This window comes from Lycium ferocissimum, chromosome 3 (genome assembly GCF_029784015.1).
Source record: "Lycium ferocissimum isolate CSIRO_LF1 chromosome 3, AGI_CSIRO_Lferr_CH_V1, whole genome shotgun sequence".
Classification (NCBI taxonomy): Eukaryota; Viridiplantae; Streptophyta; class Magnoliopsida; order Solanales; family Solanaceae; genus Lycium; species Lycium ferocissimum.
Window position 1 is genome coordinate 65572512 of NC_081344.1, and position 25721 is coordinate 65598232.

Consider the following 25721-nt stretch of genomic DNA (forward strand, 5'->3'; position numbering starts at 1 on the left):
AAAAATAAAAAAATATAGGAGAGTAATTGTGCAAAAAATTCTTTATACTATCATATACAACTTAAATCGTTAAAACAAAACAAAATTTTGCTCTCAACACATCCAGAAAACAATTCTCCAATTTAAGCATTCAAAAAAAGGAAAAACCCAAACCAAAACAAAATAGTAACACAATGTTTGGAATATTTCCACCATTCTTGAACCAATTATAAACGACTGGCTTAAAATTTTCTTTTGTAGATAAAATTTGACGTGGCTTTATCTTATTGGAAAGCCACTTTATTCCCCATCCAAAATGGACAAAATTGTTCAATCCAAAAACAGACTGTTCTGAGACCAGAATCAAATGCCACATACATATATTGCTCAAGTTATTGTCACCATTCCCAAATGGAATTTCATTAATAATAAAAAAAAAGTTGCATGCAAAAAATATACTAACTGAATAGGAAGAGTAGCGATTCATCTGCTATCTCTTTCCAAAATATTTATCTATGGCTCCAACTCTTACTTCAAACTCATTTCTACTTACAACCCCACCCCACCCAAGATTATCATTCAAGAATTCAAGATTCACTGTGTTTGCAAAGAAATCTGGACAATTCCCATCTTTTCGTTTTGGCAAATCATCAGCTGATGAGTCTTCTAATGAGGAAAATCAAGAAACTACAAGCAGTTCTGACAACCCCTTCAAGTTTGATTTTGGTAATGTTTTGAATTGTGTGATCATCTCATCTAATATTTGATCTCCCTTCAGCTTGGATTTTGGTCATGTTGAACTATGTGACCATTTCATCTGAATTTACTTAGTTATGTTATGTCTGTAAATGTTTTTTTTTTTTTATAACGGGTGACAGTGAGACTTGAACATATAACTTAATTTTTCTCTAATGCCATATTGAGACTAGCTCTAATACCATATTGAATTGCGTGACCAGTTCATCTAAACTTTCTTAATTATGTCTGGAAAAACTTCTTTTCGATAATGGGTGACAGTAATACTTGAACACAAAACTTATGTCTGCTCTAATGCCGTATTGAGAATTGCGCTAATAACATATTGAATTGTGTGGCCATTTCATCTAAATTTACTTAATTATGTCTGAAAAATTCTTTTTGATAATGGGTGACAGTGAGACCTGAGCGCTAGATTTATGTTTGCTCTGATGTCATATTGAAACTAGAACACAAGACGTCTGCTTGCTCTGATACCATATTGAATTGTGTGATCATTTCATCTTAAGTTGTAAGGGAGAGCGTGCTTTTAATTAAATAATTACTTCATTGTATTTTGTCTACGACAGGGAAGTTACCTGATGTGACGTCTTTGATACCTATTAGCACCAACCCTTCTTCTGGTTTGGCTTTTGGAAGGCAAAGGGCAAAAGATCCTGGAACAGTGTTTGTTGCTGGTGCAACGGGGCAAGCTGGTATCCGCATTGCACAGACATTGCTTCGTGAAGGTTATAGTGTTAGAGCTGGAGTTTCTGACCTTGGTGCAGCACAAGAACTAGCTCGTTTAGCCGTTAGCTACAAGGTTAGATTCTTTGTCCTTGGAAATATATAACTTGTTAGAGCATCTGACATTGGTTGCAGGAATGAACTATTGACTTCTTATATGGTTTTGGATGATCAATATGAACTCATAAGCTAGCTTTTAGGTTGAATAAGGCTCAAGGTCCATTTTTCTCTAACAAAGCGATCGATTTTGTTGTGTTTCACAATATTGAGCCTGGATGTCTCCATGTTGTGTTTCACAATATGCGATTTGGATGTCCAGCCTTGCATGGGAGGGAAGAGGGAGTGCTAGAGTGTCTCACATTGGTTGAGGGAATGGGTTGTTGTATGCTTATATGGTTTCGGATAATACTCTCCTAATGAGTTAACTTTTGCAATTAAGCAAGACACAACGTCCATTTTGCTTAACAGAACTCATATTGAACTCTTTAGTGCATTCAATTTTTGTATATGGCGAAAGATTTTAATGAATGTTTTGAAAATTGGCAATGCAAGATAATTATCTCGATGGTTGTTGGCGCTATTGGAGGAGTCGTAAATCAATAATATGTAACCGCTTTGGCACTGAGTGTTCCACTGCTTAAGGAATTACGTGAGAGGATCAATGTTTGAGTAGTAGTAGGATGAAAGCAGCAAACAGTTTGTCATTATAAACTGCTCAACAATCTTGAAGGTTGCAAAAATTCAACAAAGAATTGGAATATGATTTTCTATACCATTTCTATGAGAGCAATGTATTCTACGCAAGTTTTAAGACCTAGACAATTCCCTGAATAACACTAAATGAAAAATATCTTTTGCATTGGTAATTAATCCTTGAGGACCAAATAAAACAGGATATCCTTTGATCGGAAATTAGGGGTGGTAGAAAATAAAATGAAATAATCTCATTTTTTCTGACTAAACATATCGCATCATTGCAGGTAATCTCTAACGATGAGTCGAAACGCCTGAATGCTGTTGCATCCACATTTCAAGATGAAGAATCAATTGCAAAAGCAATCGGAAATGCTAGCAAAGTTGTGGTTACTATTGGTAAGGGAGAGAACGGTCCCACGACCGAAGTCACCACAACAGATGCTGTGCAAGTTATAGAAGCTGCACAATTAGCTGGTGTCGGGCATGTAGCCATTGTCTATGATGAATCTTCTCCAGTAGGCTCTACCTACAATGTGCTCGATGGAATTACGTCTTTCTTCAACAATCTGTTCTCAAAATCTCAACCGTTGACGATAACGGAGTTTCTGCAGAAGATAGTGGAGACAGATCTAAGCTATACGCTCATAAAAACCAGCTTAACAGATGATTTCTCCCCTGAGAGCTCATACAAAATCGTCGTCTCAGCTGAAGGGAGTGCTAGTGCTGGTGCTGACGTCTATAAAGTAATGTAATGTATGAAATTTCTTTTTTGTCATGGAAATTCTAGCTAACTTTTAATGTTGAACCTGTTCATATTTTATTTTAGATTTAGTTACATGACACGGGCGGATGCAACTTTGGAGTATAAATTTGTGTAAAAATTCACAAAAATTGCAATAAATATTAGATATAAACCCATAACTTTTAAAATGTAATGAGTTCAATGATAAAACCTTAAAAATTGAAACCGTAGAGCTTAAGTCCTGGATCCACCTCTAACATGACATACACTTTGGTTACTGTTTCCTCTTTTTCAATCTCTACCCCACTTTATGAATTAGCATGTTATACAGATAGAATAGTCTAGTCATCACTTACAATCTCTTGTTTTATGAATCAGGTGGCGAAGTCTCAGATAGCTAAGCTAGTGGCGGATGTTTTCTCCAACACGGCGGTGGCAGAAAATAAGGTAGTTATTTCTCTCCCTCAAGTAAAGCTTCTTGTAATGCATTAGGTCGTGTAGTACAACATTACAATAACGAAAATAACTACACTTCAATCTTAAGCAAGTTGGGAAGTCGGCTATATGAATCCTCACTGTCTATATCGTTCCATTTAAGGCAGTCTCAGTCCAATATGAGGAAGAGTTCAAAACCGGATGAAATTTATCAAAACCGGATGAAATCTACTTCATAGTCTACTATAAGACATACTCTTTACTGAATGGTTTATGATTTCACACAAATGAACCTTCTATAGTCTTCCATTTTGCATGAAATGGCTAGTTCTTCACTTGGTTGAGCAACTGGAATTATTTCATTGTACAGGTTGTGGAAGTCTCTACTGATCCGACAGCAACATCAAAGACTGTGGATGAACTTTTTAGGTAAATACCTCTATACTCAATTGCTGTATTTCCAAATTTGTGTAATACTGGTGCTCGTAACAATTACTTTTCCACGAGTTTAACTTCTATATTCTAAGTCCCAAAGTGTAAAAGAATCATCAGTTCGTCTAAAAGATAACTACAGGCGTCCATAAGAAACTGTGATTAATAACGTGGAAAATAATTAGACTACTTGCTATAAAACTGGTTAAAATTTACTCCCTCCGTTTCAATTTATGTGTCTTAGTTTGATTGGGCACGAAATTTAAGTAAGTAAGTAAAGGAGACTTTTGATTCTCGCGGTCTTAAACTAAAAATACGTGTAACGTACTAAAATGCCCGTGAATCTTGTGGTATTGAACATGTTATGTAGGATGTTGAAACTAAAGAGTTACTAAATATATAAAGTGACATTCTAAAAAGAAAGTAAGACACATAAATTGAAATAGAGGGAGTAGCATTTTTCTTACTTTGTTAGCATACATAAGTTCAATCCTCTTTCTACAAGTTCTGGCTTCTATATAATCTAAATGAGTGAACCATTATATATAGCGGCATTCCTGAGGATGGTCGGAGAAACGCTTATGCAGAAGCCCTTGAAAAATTGAAAGCTGAGGAAGAAGCTCGACGAGCAACTGAAGAAGCCAAGATACAGGAAGTAGAAGCGAAGAAGCTCGAAAAGCAAGGAGCAAAGGCTGCTAACATTGGAAAAGAACCTGAAGAGACGGCATCATCAGCTACCGGTGCAGGATTTTCATTCGAAAAGTTTAGCTCACAACTCAAATCAGCTGTTGAAAAGAAAGAAGCAAAGGGTGCTAACATTGAAAAAGAAGCTGAAGAGAAGATGTCGTCAGCTGCCGGTCCATCTGTTGAAAGCCTATTGAACCAAGTAAAAGGCTTAAGTGCAGGATTTTCAATCGAAAAATTCAGCTCACAACTCAAATCAGCTGTTGAAAAGGCCAGTGAGGAATCGGACGTGAAAGTTGCTACCGTTAGGGGGCAGGCCAAGGCCAAGAAGTTGCCTGCTCAGAAAGCAGTGGTGAAAACGCCTCCAAGGAAACCGTTTGCTTCGAAAACGAAGGAGGCCCCGGAAAAACCAGCTAAACAAACAGAGACTGCAACAGAGAAGAGGAAGATTTTCGGCGGGCTGTTTCAGCAAGAAACCATCTATGTGGATGACTGAGATGACTAAGAGAAGGCTAAATCTTAATTTTCTTTATTTCATTTTAGCCCAATTATGAGGTTAAAACAATGATTTAACTGAGGCTGAGTGAGAAGCATGTAAATCCCTGCACATTTTCTGTGGATCTTAGATTGTATATTTGCCTGAAATGCAACATTTAAGGCACTTGTTCATTTTTGTTTTCGCTTCCAAATAATATTTACTCTGTTGATACATAGAATTTAAACTCATTCTAGGTAATTAGTACTCTATTTAATAAAGGGATAATTACATTTTTTGACTGCTCTAAAACATAATAGCCGGTAAATGTATAATAAGTATTAATATACATACAATATACATATAAAATACATAATCAGTGCATAAGTTTTGTATATTTTGGCTAGCGGCCATAATAAATTTTGGCCGGACGGACCAAAAATGAAAAGTCCCTTTAATAAACAATGATTGGTAACTTAGAATTAATGGTAAGTAACCTGCTATAACAGGTTAAATTACCCTAATCAATGGTGAAGCTACATAGAGTGTATTGGTCATGCTCACGCACCCATCGTCTTTTTTCAAGAATATATTTTTTATATAGGAAAATAGTATTGGCATACAAATAGATTGGTCGAGCACGCTTCTATTAGCAACAAATCTAAATTAGGCAGATGAGTAGTCCTGACTTAAATTTTTTGGATACACCACTGACACTTCTGATATAAAATTATTCTCAGTAGTGTATGTAAGTTATAAATCCTATATGTTCCTGTTGGCAATAGTCCGAATTATGCTGGTTAAATTGGCAGCACATGAAATTAAAAAAAAAAAAAAAAAAAAAAAAAAAAAAACCTTTACAAGTTCCCAAAACAGCACTGATGATAAGCATTACCCAATGCTAACAGTGTGTACTTCTTGTGCATTGGCATAAGGGCACGAGAAAAACTGAACTACTTTTACCTCACATCTCTTTTGTTACCTTTTCCCATTCAATTCAACACCTTACTATATAGTTTACACGAGAAATACAACATGTCTTATTATAAACATGCACCTTTTGTTATCCTTCAGACAAAACCCACAAAATTCTAATGTTTTTCAAGCATCTACTGATCATTACATATAATTACATCCAATACTTGCTATACTTAAAGAATCCCATTAGAAAAGTTCACACTATTTGTTCAAACATTTTTTTTCCTTAAATTTTTCACATCTTTCATGGTTTCCACCAACTTGATTTCTCTTATTCGACGTAAGATTATGCAATTATCCGATGTATTAAGTGGAAAACTATGCAAATCATTGTTAATTTCAGGACTAATCCTCTATGTTATCTACATTTTGCTATCTAACCATCCATGTTGCCGCTCTATCACTATGTTCAATAACTTGATGAGGTTTCAAGTTGAAAATCAAGATGATTCTCCCACCAATATTAGCCATCTAGTATTCGGAATAACAAGCTCGTCTAGAACCTGGAAGAACAGAATATCTTACGTTGAGTCCTGGTGGAGACCAAACATAACACGAGGATTCGTGTTCCTCGAAAATTTACCAAAAGAATTGCTTCTGTGGCCTAATTCTTCTTGTCCTCCTTTTAAGGTCTCGGAAGACACCTCGAGATACAAAATTTACGATAAGCATCCGATCCAACAAACCATACGAATGGCTCGTGTTGTAGCCGAGACATTCAAGATGGAAAATAAGAGTGCAAGGTGGTATATTATGGCTGATGATGACACTGTTTTTTTCCTAGATAATTTGGTTGAGGTATTGTCTAAGTACGACCATAGGAAGTATTTTTATGTTGGGATGAATTCAGAAACTCATTCATCAAATGTTATTCACTCATTTAATATGGCTTTTGGTGGAGGTGGATATGCTTTTAGTTATGCACTTGTGGAGGCAATGGTAGAGAATTTGGACATTTGTATCAAAAGGTATACAACTTTTTATGGAGGTGACCATATTTTGCAGTCATGTGTGGCTGATTTAGGTGTCTCTCTCACTCAAGAAAAGGGCTTCCATCAGGTATTTTAAATTTTATGATTTTTTAAAAGTAAGATTTAAGTTATATACAATGATGATATAACGAATCTTTATACAATTAGTGAATGTTACTCGGTATTGATAAAAATGTTTTTATCAGGTTACTAATTAAAGCTTAGTTATTACTCATTTCATCTCAATTTATGTGAAGGTGTTTGACTGCATAGAGTTTAAAAGAAAAAGGAATTTTTTTGAAACTTATGGTTTAAAACAAACTATAAAAAATTTCGTGATTATAAATCATTTCGTTAAGGATAAAATGATAAATTTTGATGATAAATTTTGAAGTTAAATTATTACTACTAATATGAAAAGATGTCATTCTTTTTGTAATTGACTAAAAAGAAATAGTGCCATAAATAGAGTTTAAACTCAAGATAGATATTGCATTTGTCATATACGTATACGATGTTTGGTTGACTTTTTCTCTTTTCCACATTAAAACATATATGGCGTTGTTAATACTTAGTATAATGTTTGGCTCATTGTTTTTCTTTCCCGTACACCCAATTCATGTATAAATTATGATAAAATTTATATATTATTTTATGCAGGGTAGAAGATGTTAAAATGGAATAACTAATACATGAATAATAAAACATTTCATAACTAAACATTATATAACTAATCCCTGCCACTAAACCTTATTTAACTAATCCCTGCCACTACTAAACAATTACCATTTTCCCACTGAAATTCCTCACTAAAAAATGTTCAGTGACTATTTCCACTAATATAAATTGAATCAGTGAGAAAAGAAAAAATAGTAGTGCTTTCAAAGGGAAAAATTAGGAAGTTTTCCCAGCGTTTCAGTGGGAACCTGTTTCCCACCATGTGTTTTCCTAGTTAGTTGGTTAGTGAAAGGAGGTGTAAATAACACAAATCTCCCACTGATTGTCGATAAAAAACCTTTGTTTCTAATAGCATGCGTTCCTAATAACGGCATAACTAATTTATGCATTATTAATATTTACATAATTTAACCAGCAACGTCCATGATTCTTTCATCTGGTAAATTCATATTGTATCTTTATTATTGCAGATGGACCTGCATGGTGACATATCTGGCTTTCTATCAGCACATCCACAATCTCCTTTAATTTCCCTTCACCACCTTGATTTTGTAGACCCTATATTTCCCTTAATGAACCGTGCTCAATCACTAAACCATTTCATGAAAGTTGCAAAAGGGGGTGACCAATCAAGACTCCTACAACAAAGCATTTGTTATCACAAACCCAAAAATTGGACATTTTCAATATCATGGGGTTACTCTATTCAAATTTATGAGTCCATTTTTCCTCCAAGTTTCATACAAATACCTTTACAAACTTTTATTCCATGGAGCAAAATGTTTAGACCTTTCTTTGTTATTAACACTAGGCTGCTTTCTAATAATCCTTGTGAAGCACCACATATGCTTTTCTTTGAGTCCATGAAGAAAGTGAGCGGTGGAAATTCTCATTTGCTTACAAATTATACAAGGAGATATCCGAGAAAGTTGCCTCCTTGTTCATCAAGTGGCAATCACTCTGCAAATCACATTTCAGAAATCCATGTCCTCTCTCCCATGAAGAAGCTTGATTGGGTAAGTACTGGTAATTATTTTGACAAAGTTTAAGTTCTATAAGTATTAATAACGTCGTAAAGATGTTAAAACAATCACGTTACTTATAAGCCAATAATAATAGATAAATCTATGTGATAAATATTAGTGATCGGTAACATGAGAATATAGTAAAAGATTAGCATGCTATAATAGGATTAAGTTACACAGAAATATTAAAAAGATAACTATATGTATCTTTTATAAAAACTGAGGTTAGTAACTTGAAAATAAAATACAGTCAAATCTCTCGATAACGACGTCATTTGTCCTATAATTTTTTTGCTGCTATAGCGAAATACTGTTATTTCAAACATATAATATAATATAACATAACATAACATAATTGATTCCAAAAAAAATACTTAATTGTTATAGTGAAATGTTATTATAAAGGATAATTGTTATAGAGAGATCTGATTGTAGCTAACTTGCTAAAACATGTTAAAATATATATGCTGAAGATATAAAATTGTTTTTAATGTGAGTACATACATGACGAATCCTCTTTTTTTTGGTTTGTATTTTTTATTTTGTGTACCAACCTACCTATGTACTTTCAATACTTTTTTAACAAAGATATGATATCTTTCCTTATTTTAATGTCATGGATAGCACCCAATATTTACTAGTACTGTAGTATTTATCTGACTAGCATTTGTTTTGCTGTTTTTCAGGTGGGTAGTAGAAGAGAGTGTTGTGATGTTATATACAGGGCAGAAATGAGTGTTACAGAAATCAAACTTAGAGACTGCATGCTGGATGAAATTATTCCATGATTGTCAAGACTATGGCAGAGATTTTGCGTTTTTTTTTTTTTTTGAATTAACACTCTGAAGATAATTCTGAATGTACCCAGTTATTAATTAGTTATCTAAAAGTAAGTACATAAAGAGGATTCTGCAATTTACAAATGTTACATGAAAAATAAAAGGTTAATGAGAAATTGAGAATCATAGATGTTGAATTGATTTACTATAAACATCTTTGGAAAAAAAAAATCAGTTTGGTGCTCAGATTTACTTTTTGACAATTAAACCACGTTCATCATATCTATTGACGATAAATTTATTATTTATCGAAGCTCACTTACCCCTCTCCACATTCCTTTTCCCTTTTCATTTTATTTCATTTTTGGGTTGAAAAGGATAAAAACAAACCGTTCATCTATTTCACTTTATGTAACTTTATATCTCTTTTAGTCCGCTTCAAGCACATTTTTATATTTAAAATTATTTCACTTTAAAGTTTTCATTTTATTCTTGCTGATATAAAATTATAGCTACATAAATTATGCATGTTTTAAAGTACTTTTAAATAATTTGCTTGAAATTGCATGCTCAGTCAAATACCGAACAAGTGTACATAAAATGAAATGAAGAGATAGAAAACAAAATCTAAATTTGTGCAAGGGCTTGAACTCTATTTTATTGTGTAGTAATTTATAAGAACAACTTTGGTGGACGAGGAGGAAACTAATTTTGAACTTGCTTGTCTATTTTTACTTTTGATCTTGAAGTTTTGCTCATATGACAAATCTTCAAGATAATTAGGTATAGTTTCAAATTTTTGATCTTCCTTGCCTTATACAATTTTAACTTTTAACGATTTGTTCATATGGCAAGCGCCAAGCGAGAGTCAAAAGTTAAACAACACCAGATTTTTAAGATCATTAGGTGTGATTTCCTCCATTTTATTAGGTTGCATATAGCTAATGGGCTTTATTATATCCAAAACCCAAACAAAAATTGCGCGGATTGTCCTTCATATGGGCTGGTCTTTGATTTTTGTCTCTCAAATCGGTGGTTTTTAATTTTTTTTCCGTACTTCCTCATTTAATGAAAATCTTTGGGACAAAGCACCCTTATTCCCTGGTTTAAGAGATTAGGGTTCAAACACCAATATAGGAAAAAAAATTCGCAAGGCAAGATTTCATAGCAAACTATGCCTATTCGGGCAAAATTTATGCTTTAAGGCATAGTTTCTATGTCAAGAATGCCTTGTCTGACATAGTTCTCTATCCTACAAGATTATGCCACAAGGCATGTTACATAGAAGTCTGGCATAATTCTGTAAAAATTAAGTTATCCTACAAAATTATGCCACAAGGCACAATTTCTATGTTGTTAAATAGAAACTATGCCTTATCCGACGTAGCTTTGTAGAAATTAAGTTATACTATAGAATTATGCCGGAAAAGGAACTACATAGAAACTATGTCTTAAAGCATAACTTTTTCCCGTATAGACTATGAAATCTTGCCTTGATTTCTTCTTCTTCTTTTTTTTTTTTTTTTTTTTTTTTTAAACTCTGTTGAGATTCAAACCCAAAATCAGGGTGTTTTCGGCCATCTTTTTGTTACTTAAAGCACTAAAGAGCAAAAATTAAAGACCAACAATTTAAGGGCCAGAAATTAAAGACCACCCTTGAAAGAGGACATTTGTACGAATTACCCCAAACCCAAATGGGCAATTTGCAGGATTGGCCTTCACTGGGGTGGTCTTTAATTTTTATTTTTCGCCTAATATCCTGAGATTCTGGGTTCGAATCTCAGCTCAATAAAAAAAAAAAAAAATTCGCAATTCTGCCTTCAGGCAGAGTTTTGAAAGAAAAATTCTGTCTTGAGAATTCAAACCTCTGCTTTACAATTTTTTTCACTGAATTGGAGTTCGAACCCAGAACCACAGCATATTAGGCAAAGGATAGAAATTAAAGACCACAATTTGAGGGCCAAAAATTAAAAAAGATGGACAATCCGCGCAAAAAAAATGAACGGAAATCCCTCAAAGCCCTTAATTTGTTTCCCTCTGTTCTTTACAAAAAGTATTTACAGGAACAGTGGAAAAGAAGAAATGTCGGAATCTCTGTTGGTCTTACAAGTTCCTGCACCTTCACACAGTACTGTAAAGTTCAAATTTCAAATTCCAAAACCCAGAAACTGTATAATAACCCCACCATGGATGAAGTGCAGCAATTCAATTCGATCCAGTACTAAATGTTGTGGCAAAGGCAATAATAGATGGTCACTTAATGGCAAGAATGCACTTGTCACTGGTGGCACTAGAGGCATTGGGTTGGGTCCCTCCCCCAACTCAACTACCCCCTTACTATACTTGTGTCTTCTGTATATCCATTGACAAAGAAATTGAATCTCTGCATAATTACTTCAATTTTAAAATAATCTACAATGTTGCTTGCCTCATTCTTGAGCTTCCTAATTCCATTAATTACGGGTAGTTAGGGGTCGTTTGGTTGCTTGTTAGAGTTATGCTGATATTAGTAATGCACATATTAGTTATGTAGGGATTTGTTATGACATAATACATAAATAGGCCCTTAAACTTGACTTCAGCTGGTAATTATGCCCTCCAACTTTGGGTGTGCACAAGTAGACACCTCAACTTGTATAAAGTTGAACAAGTAAACACAAATGATGACATGACATTGACGCGGCACATAATTATTGGAGGGCATACTTGTGTGAGCCCTCCAATAATTACTTGTTTTATTGTGAACCTGTTTGAATTAGCTGATTGTAAATAGCTGTTAAACTTTAAGCGATGAAAAACATTTTAAAATGCTGAAATTGATTTTATTACTAATAAGCAGTTATGTGTCTGGATAACAGTGCTGAAACATTTAGTTAATAAGCAGTAGATGTATTTGGTAAAAAAATGCTGGTAAGTTGTTCTTTTGATAGAATGACTAAATTACCCTTGAAGTTAGGGGTAAGTGTGCTTGACCCCACTTTGTGGGATTACACTTCAGGGGCGGAAAATTAATTTTTATGTATATATATTAGACGTTGAGCCCTTTAGCTTTTTCGTGTGTTTACTTTTTCATATTTTGAACTCCCTTAGTAAAAATTCTGGCTCCGCCACTGATTACACTGGGTATGTTGTTGTTGTTGTACTAAATTACCCTAGAAATTTTTGTAAAGAATTATAGATTTAGAAGTATTTGTGTAAGGAAAAGGAGGAGTGACGTTATATGAAGTGAAGAGGAAGTTAGGATTTGTGTTTTGGGAAAGATATTTTGAGAATTAGAAAAAAATATTCAGGATCAAATGGTAAAATACGTCATCAAACAAAAGTGCTTATAAGTTGAAAAGTCATAAGCTAGGGATGACTAGCTTAATAGTTGTGTTTTCTTCAGGATATATCTTTATATCGATTGACAAAGTAATTGAGTTGTTTACATAATCAGTTCAATTTAAAATGATGTACCATGTTGCTTGCCTTATTTTCAGCTTCCTATCTCGATTTATTATGGGTGGTTACATCCAAGGGGTCGTTTGATTGCTCATTAGGAAGGGAATTATTCGTGTATTAAAATTAGCATAGTCAGTACCATGTTTGGTAGTTTTGTAGTTGCTTTTTATAAAATTCAGCTCACCACGACGTCTGGTTCTCATTTTACAATCTCACATAACTAAAACATGTATAAGGTGCAAGTCAATTTATGTATTTTTTTTTTTTTTTTTTTTTTTGAGACTGCAATTTATGTATTTTTATGTAGAATAGAAGATGGAATAACTAATACATGAATAACTAAACCCTGCATAACTAATCCCTCCATTATTGATAGTTGCATAACTCTAACCAGCAACCAGACGACCCCTTAATTACTTTAATGTGACTTGTAAAATCTTTTTACATTGTCGAAGTATAAAAGTTACAATATTTCTTTTCTTTGGGTTAAGACTTATTATAAGAAATCTGACTTAGTGTAGTTTTTTGAATGATCTTGTAAAATATTCTGTTTTTTAAACTGAGTAAATAACAAATGGACGATTTTATTGTAGATTTTTTGAGGTAAAGTAGCTTTAGCATATTTTCTAAAATGTACATTATTTCAAGAAATCAAGGATTTCATGTATATTTAACGTAATACAATTAGATGTTTTGATCTTGTACTCTGAATAATCATTTGTTTTGAGACAGAAGAAATAACAAATATAGTCACAAACCACAGTATGTTTGTCTAGTTTTCTTGAGAATCCAAATGTAACCATGTATTTGTATTTGACAAGGTTAATTGTTGTATAATTAGGCATGCAATAGTGGAGGAATTGTGTGGATTAGGAGCCACTGTGCATACGTGTGCCCGGAATGAAGATGAACTGGGAACATGTTTGAGGACCTGGAAAGATGATGGCTTCGCAGTGTCTGGTTCCTTGTGTGATGTGTCTTCTCAAGTTGATCGCCAGAAGTTAATGGAGGTTGTTTCGTCGACATTCAATGGGAAACTCAATATTCTTGTAGGTATCTCATTCACTTAAACTTTTCTTAGTAGCATTTTGTTAAAATGAGAAGTCTGAGAAGGCCTTCGAGGAGGCTAACGGAAAGCTCTCTGTTTGCTTTAAATTTGCTGAGTTGAATAGTAAAATGAATATGGATGATTCATATAGCCATGACTAACAGTTGATTGATCGATTTAAACATAGTTAAGCATGACGGGGGTTGTTGGGCTTAGGATGGTTTATAATCTGCATAGTGGGAACTTTCAAGGAGCAACATTAAGCGGGAATTTGTAGTTTTCTAAAATATTTCACCATTTTAATATTTGAGAAGTTATCGGAAAGCAATTTCCGTTTTGCACTTTTACTTGTCGGATTTTTTTTTTTTTTTGCGGTTTAGTATTGGAAACAATGTTATCATTTTTTTTTCGCAGTTAAGCAACAACTGGCAAACAATCATGCAATGAAAGGAAAATTTAAAAGTATTATACTAGTAATTAGCCTCCTGTAATGCATTATCCAAAAAGAATGAAAAGAGAAAGTAGAGCCAATTGGAACTAAAGGATTTATCTTTTTTCATAGCTGAAATAATTAAGCAGAGGTACATATATGATTGATGTGTTGATTTAGATATGACTTTGCCATGGCTGAGCCGTCAGATGAAGTCCAAGCGATGTCCCACTAGTATCTTTGAATTTTGGGGGCAGTAATGAGAAGGGAATACAAGAAAGGTGGAGAGAGGAGAAAAATATAGCAGGACCGGAGAATGGGCGAAGGAGAAAGATTTTTATCTGTATATAATAAAAGTAGTCAATGGAGAATAAATTAGAGTAAGGGCTGCCGGTCAGGATCTTGAAGGAGGAGAAGTAGTGCATCTTCGAAGATTGATGAAAGATGATTTGGTCTTGCATTTTTATCTCGGTCTATTGTCATTTGGTAACATCACTGTCCAACCCCGTTCTGTAAATTTTAAAGAAATGTTGGAAAACTAGTCCAGCAATCTTCCCCAAAAGCTGAAAAGCTTTCCATCTATTTGACCCAATTAAGAAGCTCTAGTTAATCTTATTCTCTTTGCTCCTCTGGCGACCCCTAAAACTACTTCTTATTTATTGCTTTCGGTGTGAGCTTATATATTACAACCATTCCCAGTCATATAGAAATCATACACCAACATGAAATTACTTATCGGGTTAATATGCAAGAGATGTAACTGAAATACTCTTTCTTATTGGTACGTCATGAAAATATTTGGCAAAACTATTGTTTGTCCTGTTGCATATAAGGAATAACAACTGAGTAGGAGAATTTTGTGGTATTTGAATAATTGGTGGGTAAAACATTACATCATGTATTTCTTTGCTCCTCAAGTTAAACATGGCATCTGTGATGATTGGTCTGACAACTCAGTTATCAAACGTATAGTTTAAAGGATTCATCTAGCTTCCTTTACCCATATGCATGCTTTAGCAGATGAACTAATAAGTCAATTGGCTTTCTTTCAATACTCAGTAGATAAACAACGTGGGGACCAATATTCGCAAAGCTATGGTGGATTTTACAGCTGAAGAGTTTTCCACCCTCATGGCAACAAATTTCGAATCTGTTTTCCATCTTTGTCAGCTGGCCTATCCCCTTCTGAAAGAATCTGGGGCTGGAAGTGTTGTGTTCACTTCTTCCGTCTCAGGTTTTGTCTCATTGAAAAATATGTCTGTACAAGGAGCAACAAAAGGTAAGACCTTTCCATTTTTAAGACTTTAAGGTTGATATAGAGTATCGTGATGAAATATTGAAGTGGATAATTACGTTTTTGGACTGCTCTAAAAAATAATAGCCAGCAAATTTATTTGTTGTGTATATTAAGTATAAATATACACAAAATATACATATTATATACATAGTCAGTGTATAGGTTCTGTATATTTTGGCTAACGCCCGTAATTAATTTTGGTCGATGGGCCAAAAATGAAAAAAAAAAAAAAAAAAACTATAGTGAAATGTCATCATCTTTTCCGATTGAATGTTGTCTGCAGGAGCAATTAATCAACTTACAAAAAACTTGGCATGTGAGTGGGCTAAAGACAACATCAGGAGTAATGCTGTTGCGCCTTGGTACATCAAAACATCCATGGTGGAGCAAGTAATTCAATACTTTCCTCTTTTCAGTAATCCTATGACAAATGTCGGTGTATTTGATGGTCTGTGTCCGTTTGATAATTGCTGAGGTTTTCTTTGGTCTCAAGTACAGCCATCCCTAGTTTTCTAGGATATTGGTATCATGTATTTGACTGTATATCTTTACAATTAGTATAATTAGAGTGTTCATGTCTTTTTTAAATCTTTTTATTGAGGTTCAAATTCAAGAGTATCTGTATCCCAATGCTTATGCTTTTTCATGTCACTTTTGAGGGGGGAATGACAAGACAGACAGAACTGAAAACCAAAAAAGTGGGTTCTTGGGTGTGCATAGGAGTTCAACTATGGTCTAAGTTCAAGTGCTGTTTGTAGAACCTTCTAGGGCATAGATTCAGTGGGTACACATGCCAATGGAGTGGGTTCTTGGTTATTTCTTTGGATGTAGTGGTCTTTGGAGTATTTTATATTGGGAATAAAATAGACCCACAAAAATAATATTCACGGTATATAAATGCGGAACACCAAAATATGGAAATCAACAATAAAATGAGAAATAAGGGATACCGAGAATTTTTTTAGGTGGAACCCTTTTAAACTAAGGGAAAAAGGCACGGTTCGAGAGGGCGACTAATATCACTATAGCAAGGAATTTTACGCTTTATAGGCCCGAGTAAAATACTCCAATACTCCAAAGACCACTACACTCAAAAGAAATAACTCTTTTAATTTTTCTCACCTCACTACAATATCACTCACACCCTCTATTTTTTCTTACATACTGTCTTTCTTACACCTTGTATGTGGTGCTTCAGTCAGTGATATCAAAGGCAAAAAGCAACAAAGGCTCTAAGGTCCATTGGGGCTTTAAGCGCAAAGCGCAAATAAAGTGTGGGCTTTAGTGAAGAAAGGCCCAAATGGAGAAAAATTACAAATATGTATGTGTAGTCAAATTATAAGCATGAATAACTTATGTATGGACAAAAAATTTGAAAAGGATTACGATGAAGAAAAATATCAATTCTTTAGTTTTGCCTGTGCAGGATTACCCTCATCGGCAAAAAAAAAGTATGTCGTAGATCCTTGATGACGTCACTGAAGTGCCCTTTATGAAAAGCAAAGCACTCAACATGTTTTGCATCTCGCTTTAGCGCTTAAGAGTGATTTGACAACACTGGCTTTACTCTTGTTTCTCTCTTTCGTTGGTGTATTTCAAATGAACCAGGAGCTATCTATTTATAGGAATGAAGTGTTCCTCTTGATGTCATCAATGATATCCCCATGTATACAAATGTCTAGCTTCCAACTTGTGAAACCATTTAATGGTTGGCTGCCCAAATTTACAGATCTGTTGGCTTGATATTTCATGCCAAAGGAAGATTGTCTACCCTCCAAATGGGTCATGGGATGGACCCCACAAATCTGCCCCTCCAGTCTCATGCATCTGAAGGAGGTATTTCCACTTGAAAGGCTATACAGATGTTGTTATGGCTGGTGATCTTGATAATAGAAAATCCACTATTGGGTATCTATTTACTTTTTTAGGAGGAGCTATTTAGTGGAAGTCTAAGTTGCAAAAGTGCGTTGCACTTTTAGCCTAAGTTGCTCGGATTCTTCACTTTTAGTGCCGTACCCTTGTCGACATGACATGGCTGTAGGATTCCTACCGGATATGGTCAACCAATTTTGGGTACTTTGACCAAAATCGACCGAGGAACTTGGGAAAAATACAATGCTTTTTGTAATAAAACAAAAACTAAGGTGAAATTGAAGAAATTGAAGGTATATAGAAATTTCTATGTCAGTCCTTTCCTTCTATCTCCTTTTGGGATTCTCCTCTTGATCAATATTTTCTCCTCGGAATACCTTGTAAGTTATTCACATAATGTCTCATAATTTAGACATATTACTCTATTTTCAGATACTTTTTCTAGCTGAATCCTTGCACCCGTATCTGTACCTGGATCCATACCCCCTAATCTTAAAATTTAGATCATGAAGGATCCGACCTCTGCACCTGTATCGGACACCTGCACCCGAGTCCGAGCAGCTTAGCTTTCAACAACTGAGTGGAGTATATTGCTACTACTGAAGCAAGCAAGGCAGCAAGCAGAGATATGATTCTAGCAATTTCTTTAACAACCTGGGTTGCAGCAGATGGAGTATGTTGACTATTGTGACAGTCAGCGTGCAATAAACTTGAGAAAGTTTATCTGAGTATCATGCAAGAACAAAATACATCTCATTGAATTCGTGAGTAAGTGGAGAGTGAATCTTTTCAGGTCAAGAAGACTCACACAAGTGAAATCTCTGTTGCAGGTTGATGAGCTCTATTCGAGAAATTGAAACTACCTCCTTCATATGCATGGGACATGAAGGGGGAGATTTGTGGGGTCCATCCCATGACCCATTTTGAAGGAAGACAATCTTCCTTTGGCATGAACGTCAAGCCCACAAATCTGCAGTAAAATAAATTTGGGCAATCAACCACTAAATGGTTTCACAAGTTGGAAGCTTTGCATACATAGTGATGTCATTGATGACATCAAGAAGAGCACTTCATTCCTATATATAGACAGTTCCACGTTCATTTGAAATACACCCATAAAAGAGTGAAGCATCACTGACAAGGTGTAAAAAAAAAAATCCGTGAGGAAAAAATAGAGTGAGCGATATTATAACGAGGTGAGTAAATCAAAATGGGTTATTTCTTTTGAGCGTGTAGTGGTCTTTGGAGTATTTTACTCAGGCCTATAAAGTGTAAAATTCCTTGCTGCAGTGATATCAGTTGCTCCTCCCGGGATATGATTTTTTCCCTTAGTTTAAAAGGGTTTCCACGTAAAAAATTCTTGGTGTCCTTGTTTCTTATTTTATCATTGATTACCATATTTTGGTGGTCCAGGTTTATTGCAGTTATACACCGTGTGTTATTTCTGTGGGTCTTTTTAATTCCCAACAGAACTTGCCAGTTGTTTGTTTGAGCAGAACCCTAAAGCCAGGAAAGGAAGCTGCAGCACGGCCAACACAAGAACACAGAGACCTCTCACTGGTTGCTGAAATGAGAGGAAAATGATAGCGGCCAGAGCAGTGTTTGTGCTTGACGAACAGTGAGTTGTCAAAAGGATGTTTAGCAATGCTTTTGCGAGAGAGTGGCACTGGCTGGTTTGTCTGAATTTTATTTTTCACGCCAAAAAAGTCCAAGGAAGGAAAAAAGGGGCATCTATGTGCACTTATGGGCGCAAGTCATGCCATGCACAAACTACTTATTTGTGGCACAGGGTGTACTCTCATGTTATTCAGCCGTTTCTTTAGAAGAATGTTTTATATGTATACATGTAGTGTGATCCAGACTCAGTAATGTAAGAGCAGTTATAAGAGCATTATAGAAAGCTTGGGGTGAAGTCAAAAGTCACGACTCTTTGTCCGGGGAAAAGGATAAAGAACAACTTATTTGGTCCTTTCTTTATGCTAATCCTGACATATGCAGTTATCTATGCAAAAGCCATTTCATTAATTTTCATGTATTGCCAAAATTGAGAGCTACATCAAATGTTCAATTTTTTCTGTTTTACACGTCAACCAAACAAATGGATTGAATTTTTTCCCCATCTATCCCTTCTTCATGTTTGAGTTTTCTATGTTTCAACTGTGTTTGAACGTACTTTATTTATCTGATTCCCTTTTGAATGTTCAGGTGCTGAGTAACAAAGATTATTTACAAGAGGTATATGACCGGACTCCGCTTGGGCGCCTGGGAGAACCATCTGAGGTTTCATCTCTTGTGGGATTCCTTTGTTTGCCTGCATCTTCTTACATCACCGGTCAGATAATCTGTGTTGATGGTGGAATGTCTGTAAACGGCTTCTACCCTCACCACGGCTAGAGAAATAACTGCCTTTTGAGTAATGCTAAAACATTGCAGTGGAAAACTTTGTCGTGTGTCTTAAATGCGTCATTGGCTGGAGCTTCCATGAGTACCGGAATAGTTGCTTCTTAGCAGGTTTATCATTTGAAGGAATTACATTAATTTTGTTGGAACACTAGGTCAATTTTTGACCTGATTTTGAAGTCTTTAAACAAATGCCAGTCTTGGCTCACTGACTTGTGTACCTTACTGCTCTTCCTATTTTGGCAATACGAGTCTTCAAACCAAGTGGTTGAGCATGCTAACATAAAGTTTGTAAATTTTGTTCTCAGTCCAATTTTGAATTCAGATCCTGATTCTGCCATTTACAGTATATTTCTTAGGTAAATAAAATATAATCTTGGTATTCAGTTTTGCGTAGGTGCCGTGTATTGAGCTTTCTTGAATCTTTTCAACCAATAGTGCGGAATATGCAACATTTCTGCAGCTTTCTGGTGGAACAGGTTTATTTTGAAATTGAACCTCTTCTCCTGTTGCTTGTCGTCTCGGGTTTATTCTGAAATTGAACCATCACCACAAAGTGCTTGCCGCCTCTGCCTTGTTGAGTCTTTTCTTTTTGTGTGTGCGTTTTGGTTATGCTAGGAATCTCTTCTTGTTAACTTGATAGTTAACTTCTTTAACTCACCAATGTATTTTGAATGTCTCTTGAAGCATGTTTGAATATCAGATAAAGAACTTCAACAACTCAGTGAGTTTCTCACTGTTCAACATATATATCCAGTTCCTTAGTTCCAATTCCAATGGCCAGCGTAAGAACTAGTGTGCAAAAAACTATTTCGAAGTTGGTGCCTATTAAAAACAATGTGAATTACTGACATTTGGTTATTTAATTGTCCAAATTCTTTACCTTTATCCAATCCCCAGTCCTTTTGATCATTCAAAACAATGTGAATTACTGACATTTGGTTATTTAATTGTCCAAATTCTTTACCTTTATCCAATCCCCAGTCCTTTTGATCATTCACAGTGCATTTCAGCTTTCGTGCAACAAACTTATGCTAATCAATCCAGATATTACTATAAACATGGAAATCTAGTAGAGAAGAACGTTTCAATATAAAGGTCACTGCATCATCACCACTCAATCAGTTATAACAATGGAGCTCAGGCATGTTTTGTTGGGTTTTTTTGGAGTGAATGGGAAATGAGAAAAGGTACCTTTTGGAGTGCACTCAAAAGGCACCTTTTGGATTGCACCTCTCCATCTCACCTTTTCATTGCCTATAAATTTAGAGGACCAGCCTCAGTTTTCGACAGAAAAATTCTGGACTTCTTCTACATATTTTCTTACAAACTAATATCGAGTCTTTGTGGGATTCATTACCGAATTTGCGTTCGACGATGTTGTTGGGGTTTGAGGTACTGCTATGCCAGCAACAGGTATATCCGTTTTATCCTGGGAGGAAGTAATCCATAACCTCGGGTACAGTGAGGGGATTAAATTCTTTAAGTACACACAAGAAACTTGTGGACTCGGATATTTTCAGTTTTATACATTTTGCATTTTCATTGGGGTTTCCAGTTTATTTTCGTTTACTAGTTTGCTGATTTTTTAACACAGAATACTAACAAGCTTAAGGAATTTAATACTTTATTTTCTGTGTTCTTTTTAACATCTGTTTGGGGGAGACCAAACGAGAAAGAGAAAAGAAGTAGCGGACGTTATCGGATGACTCTTTGTCTGAATCTACTTAGGGTTTATTTTTTGTTGGAAAATATGGTCCATAATCCAGGAGAATTTTGCGGCACTTTAAACAAAAAGAAGGTAGCAGTGGGTGGATTAGGTGTCAAAGGAGAAGTAATGCCCTTAATGACTGGGTCTTTCTGTCGATGCAACATCAGATATCAAAGAAGTCTTTGTGGCCTCTTTTTAATTTAAGTTGTTTTTTTTTTTTTTTTTTTAAATGTGATAATTGCTTGCCTTAAATAGTTCCAGATGTGTCTGGCGAGAAGCAATTTGGGAAGCTTGAAACAATAGTATTTGATCATGTGGAATTAAAAACTTCTAATTATTTAGCATTATCTTTGAAGGCAAGAGATTCTGTAGACAATTAATGGATATGAGATGAACAATAAGTTCAACCGTATGAAGCATCAGAGTTTGGCGTCATTGACACCTTTTAACTAAAGGCTTTAACATAATGTTTAAAAAATAATGTTTCATCACACGGCCAATTCGTTTTAAAGATGGCATCTTGACGTCAGTACTAGAGTGACCATGAAGAGTTGTCTTCAAATGAGTCGAATGACACAACTTTTCGGGCTTAAGTAGTTTATCCTGGCCACTATGAAGAGATTGGAACGCACAAAAATCGGGTTCAACTTTCTCTACTCTGCTCATCTTTTAATTTTCTACCCTTTATGATTTATGAAATTTAGTTTTATAAATGGTAGGGTACACAATTATTATTTGATGATCTCAAAGTACATTTTATTTGTGCCATAAAATTAATTAGTTGGTATACAATTTGGTAGCATGCATAAGGTACGTGGAAGATTATTTTCAAGATAGTAAGACATGAATTAGGCTTATGTTAGTACTGGAATATTATTCTTGAGATCATGAAAATAATATACATATATTATTATGAGTCAGTAAAAATATACACATTTTTTGCATCAGCATAAGTGTGCATATGCGGGTTTATTTGTATATATAAGAACCCAAATCTCGAAAGATGCCTTTGATGTTGTGATAAAGATTATTGAAGTAATCCCAACTATTATAGTAAGGAATGAAATCTTATGAGCATTGATATGCATATGAGTTGTATAAATTATTTTAGTGAATAGTTTCTTTGTAATTTTTTCTTCTCTAAAGTATGGCGTCGCTTTGGCAAGACCAACGTGATCGGTCCCAGAAGGGTTAATGACGTTTATTATGAAGATTACACTAGTTTTTATTCCTTTTCTTTATGAAGAGAGTTGTTTATAAAGTAAAAAAAAAAAAAAAAAAAAAAAAAGTTTTCCGAGAAATAAAAAGTACTCTTTTTGGAGACTAAAACCTTTGTGGTTTTCTACTCTACTTTCTAGTTGAAGATTAAAATGACTATTTTTAATTTTCTACTTTCAAAAAGTTACTTCTAGTGACTTTAAAGAATATAAAAACTTTACCGATTTAGTAAACGTTTGTTGGTTTGAAGATATAAAATCTTCGCTGGTTGTTTATTCGATTTGAAGAGATAAAAACTTCACCGATTTATTAAATCTGTTTGTGTCAGAAATTATTCGGTTTGAAGATATAAAAACTTTACCGTTTTATTCTCTATTTAAGAGAAGAGAAAGAATATGATCGTAAGGATGTTCATTGCGTTCTGTGGTCCGAATGACTTATAGAGATGAAAATAAAATAAAAAATTTCTAGTTGGAGGTTTTAAAGTGTGAACGAACACATCTTTTCTATAACTCCCTTTGATTCTCCTTCAGATTACAAAATCCAGTGGCTAAGAATTTATATGAAAAGGATCATATTAATTGCTTGATATTAAATATGCCTGTGTCATTCATGTTCATGGCAAAGCCTCTTTATTATCGATTACGGTTTTGAAGATATAAAAAACCTATTTTTCTAACGATCTCAAAGAGATTAATCGTTGGAAGTTTTACTAATCTTTTATTGATTTATATGATAAATTAAGTGATGATAAAGTGGTTATGCTTGAAGGAGCAGCAGTAAATGATATACATATATAATTTTTATATGTTACAGTGATATTATAATGTCAATTGACACTTGTGTTAATGAATTCTAGTAAAACTTTATTGTGGCATGGTTTCTTTGGTTCTCCTTTCACTAATGGGTGACTAGTACACACTAGTACCGATTCACGGAAACTAAGTCCATACATGTCTAATGATGTTGTTGCAATATGAAGGAACGATTTAACATAGATGTTGAATTTCTTGTTAATAAGTTTTGGTTTATACCAAAAATGTGGGGGATGCTATTCTTACGGCTAGCCGAATACTCAATCGATTGCCCCATAGAAAAACACAATCTATTCCATACAAAAAAATGGAAAGAAAGAAAGCTCAATTTGGAATAGTTCAAAGTGTGGGGGTGTTTGGCCAAAGTTCAAGTTCCTAAACCCAAAAGGGTAACAATAGGACCTAAAACTGTTGATTGTGTTTTCATAGGATATGCAACAAATAGTAAAGCATATCGATTTATGGTTCACATATTAGAAAATCCCGACATTCATGTGAATACGGTAATTGAATCACATAATGCTGACTTCTTTGAAAACATATATCCGTATAAAAAGGGAATGTGAGTTGTCTAGCGAAGGATCTAAATGACCTCGGGAAGAAACAAAGGAAAATGTTTCTGTTGAGGAAAATCCAAGATGTAGCAAACGTGAAAGGACATCTACTTCCTTTGGACATGATTTTCTAACTTTTTTGTTGGAAAATAAGGCTCGAACTTTCAACGAAGCTATGCCTTCATTGGAAGCACAATTTTGGAAAGAGGCAATCAATAGTGAGATAGAATCCACATTGAATAACCATACTTGGGAATTGGTTGATCTTCCTCCAGGGAACACACCTTTAGATTCGAAATGGATTTTCAACAGGAAAATGAAAGTTGATGGCACTATTGATAAATAAAGTCAAGACTTCTTGTTAACGGTTTAGAATGAGAAGGTCTTGATTACTTTGATACATACTCGTCGGTAATGAGGATTACATCTATTCGGGTGTTAATAGCATTAGCTATTGTGTACGGTCTCGAAATTTATCAAATGGATGTGAAAACAACCTTCTTAAATGGAGATTTGGAGGAAGAAATCTACATGGAACAACCCGAAGGGTTTGTAGTTCCCGGAAAAGAGAAGAAGGTGTGTCGACTTGTTAAGTCTCTTTACGAACTAAAACAAGCACCCAGACAATGGCATGCGAAATTTGGCCACGCGATGATGTCTAATGGATTCAAGATAAATGAGTGTGATAAATGTGTTTACAGTAAGAACACTATGAATCACGTCATCATTGTTTGTTTGTACGTGGATGATATGTTTATAATGAGTAACGACATTGCTAACATAAATGCTATTAAGCGCATGCTTGCTAGTAAGTTTGATATGAAAGACTTAGGAGTTGCAAATTTATTTTTGAGAATTAAAATCCACAAGACTCCTCAAGGTCTCGCATTATCTCAATCTTATTATATTGAAAGGTACTTGAAAAGTTCAAGTGTTTGGACTTTAAAATTGCAAAGACACCAATTGATGTGAACCTTGCTCTTGCTAAGGATAAAGGTGAAAGTCATTCTCAATTGGACTACGCCAGAGTGTTGGGAACTTTGATGTATATCATGAATTGTACACAGCCTGATATTGCTTGTGCTATAAGTAAATTGAGTCGCTACACAAGTAATCCCGACCAAAATCATTGGCTGGCAATGGAATGAGTTTTGGGGTATTTGAAACATACTCAAAACTTTGCTTTGCATTATAACAAGTATTCTCCAGTTATTGAAGGATGCATTGATGCAAATTGGATCACCGGATCAACTAAAACTAAATCCACAAGTGGATACATTTTTACCATTGGTGGAGTAGCAGTGTCTTGTAAGTCATCCAAACAGACATATATCGCCCGCTCTACAATGGAGTCTGAGTTCATAGCTTTATACAAAGCCGGTGAAGAAGCTGAATGGCTCCGAAATTTCTGAGAAGACATTCCGTTTTGGCCCAAACCATTGGCTCCTTTATGCATTCATTGTAATAGCCAAGCGACAATAGAAAGGGCCAGGACCGTTATGTATAACGGAAAGTCTAGTCACATGCGACAAAACAAAATACCATTAGACAACTACTCTCTAGTGGAATTATCACAATT

General features: G+C 34.8%; 3 protein-coding genes across 3 annotated transcripts; all 3 read left to right on the top strand.

Moving 5' to 3' along the window:
• Window positions 1-348: 348 nt before the first annotated feature.
• LOC132050430 (protein PLASTID TRANSCRIPTIONALLY ACTIVE 16, chloroplastic) lies at window positions 349-5119 on the top strand. Its single transcript, XM_059441671.1, has 6 exons — window positions 349-705; window positions 1305-1537; window positions 2442-2900; window positions 3278-3346; window positions 3705-3763; window positions 4316-5119. The coding sequence occupies exons 1-6, from the start codon at window positions 495-497 to the stop codon at window positions 4944-4946; spliced, it is 1662 nt and encodes a 553-aa protein (XP_059297654.1). The 5' UTR covers window positions 349-494; the 3' UTR covers window positions 4947-5119.
• A 111-nt stretch (window positions 5120-5230) lies between these two features.
• On the top strand, window positions 5231-9390 carry LOC132050431 (uncharacterized). Its single transcript, XM_059441672.1, has 3 exons — window positions 5231-6962; window positions 8023-8568; window positions 9264-9390. The coding sequence occupies exons 1-3, from the start codon at window positions 6150-6152 to the stop codon at window positions 9363-9365; spliced, it is 1461 nt and encodes a 486-aa protein (XP_059297655.1). The 5' UTR covers window positions 5231-6149; the 3' UTR covers window positions 9366-9390.
• A 2048-nt stretch (window positions 9391-11438) lies between these two features.
• On the top strand, window positions 11439-19885 carry LOC132050432 (tropinone reductase homolog At5g06060-like). Its single transcript, XM_059441673.1, has 5 exons — window positions 11439-11659; window positions 13639-13846; window positions 15338-15554; window positions 15856-15962; window positions 19650-19885. Exons 1-5 carry the CDS (start codon window positions 11439-11441, stop codon window positions 19836-19838), a joined length of 942 nt encoding a protein of 313 aa, XP_059297656.1. The 3' UTR covers window positions 19839-19885.
• The last annotated feature ends 5836 nt before the right edge of the window (window positions 19886-25721 follow it).

Bases quoted from the DNA above. Each gene is read 5' to 3' on its own strand.
- LOC132050432 (XM_059441673.1), top strand. From the start codon at position 11,439: ATGTCGGAATCTCTGTTGGTCTTACAAGTTCCTGCACCTTCACACAGT. The intron at 11,660-13,638 runs GTTGGGTCCCTC...TTGTATAATTAG, and splicing joins GGTGGCACTAGAGGCATTGG to GCATGCAATAGTGGAGGAAT. The intron at 13,847-15,337 runs GTAGGTATCTCA...AATACTCAGTAG, and splicing joins ATGGGAAACTCAATATTCTT to ATAAACAACGTGGGGACCAA.
- LOC132050431 (XM_059441672.1), top strand. From the start codon at position 6,150: ATGGTTTCCACCAACTTGATTTCTCTTATTCGACGTAAGATTATGCAA. The intron at 6,963-8,022 runs GTATTTTAAATT...TTATTATTGCAG, and splicing joins AAGAAAAGGGCTTCCATCAG to ATGGACCTGCATGGTGACAT. The intron at 8,569-9,263 runs GTAAGTACTGGT...GCTGTTTTTCAG, and splicing joins CCATGAAGAAGCTTGATTGG to GTGGGTAGTAGAAGAGAGTG.
- LOC132050430 (XM_059441671.1), top strand. From the start codon at position 495: ATGGCTCCAACTCTTACTTCAAACTCATTTCTACTTACAACCCCACCC. The intron at 706-1,304 runs GTAATGTTTTGA...TGTCTACGACAG, and splicing joins CCCCTTCAAGTTTGATTTTG to GGAAGTTACCTGATGTGACG. The intron at 1,538-2,441 runs GTTAGATTCTTT...GCATCATTGCAG, and splicing joins GTTTAGCCGTTAGCTACAAG to GTAATCTCTAACGATGAGTC.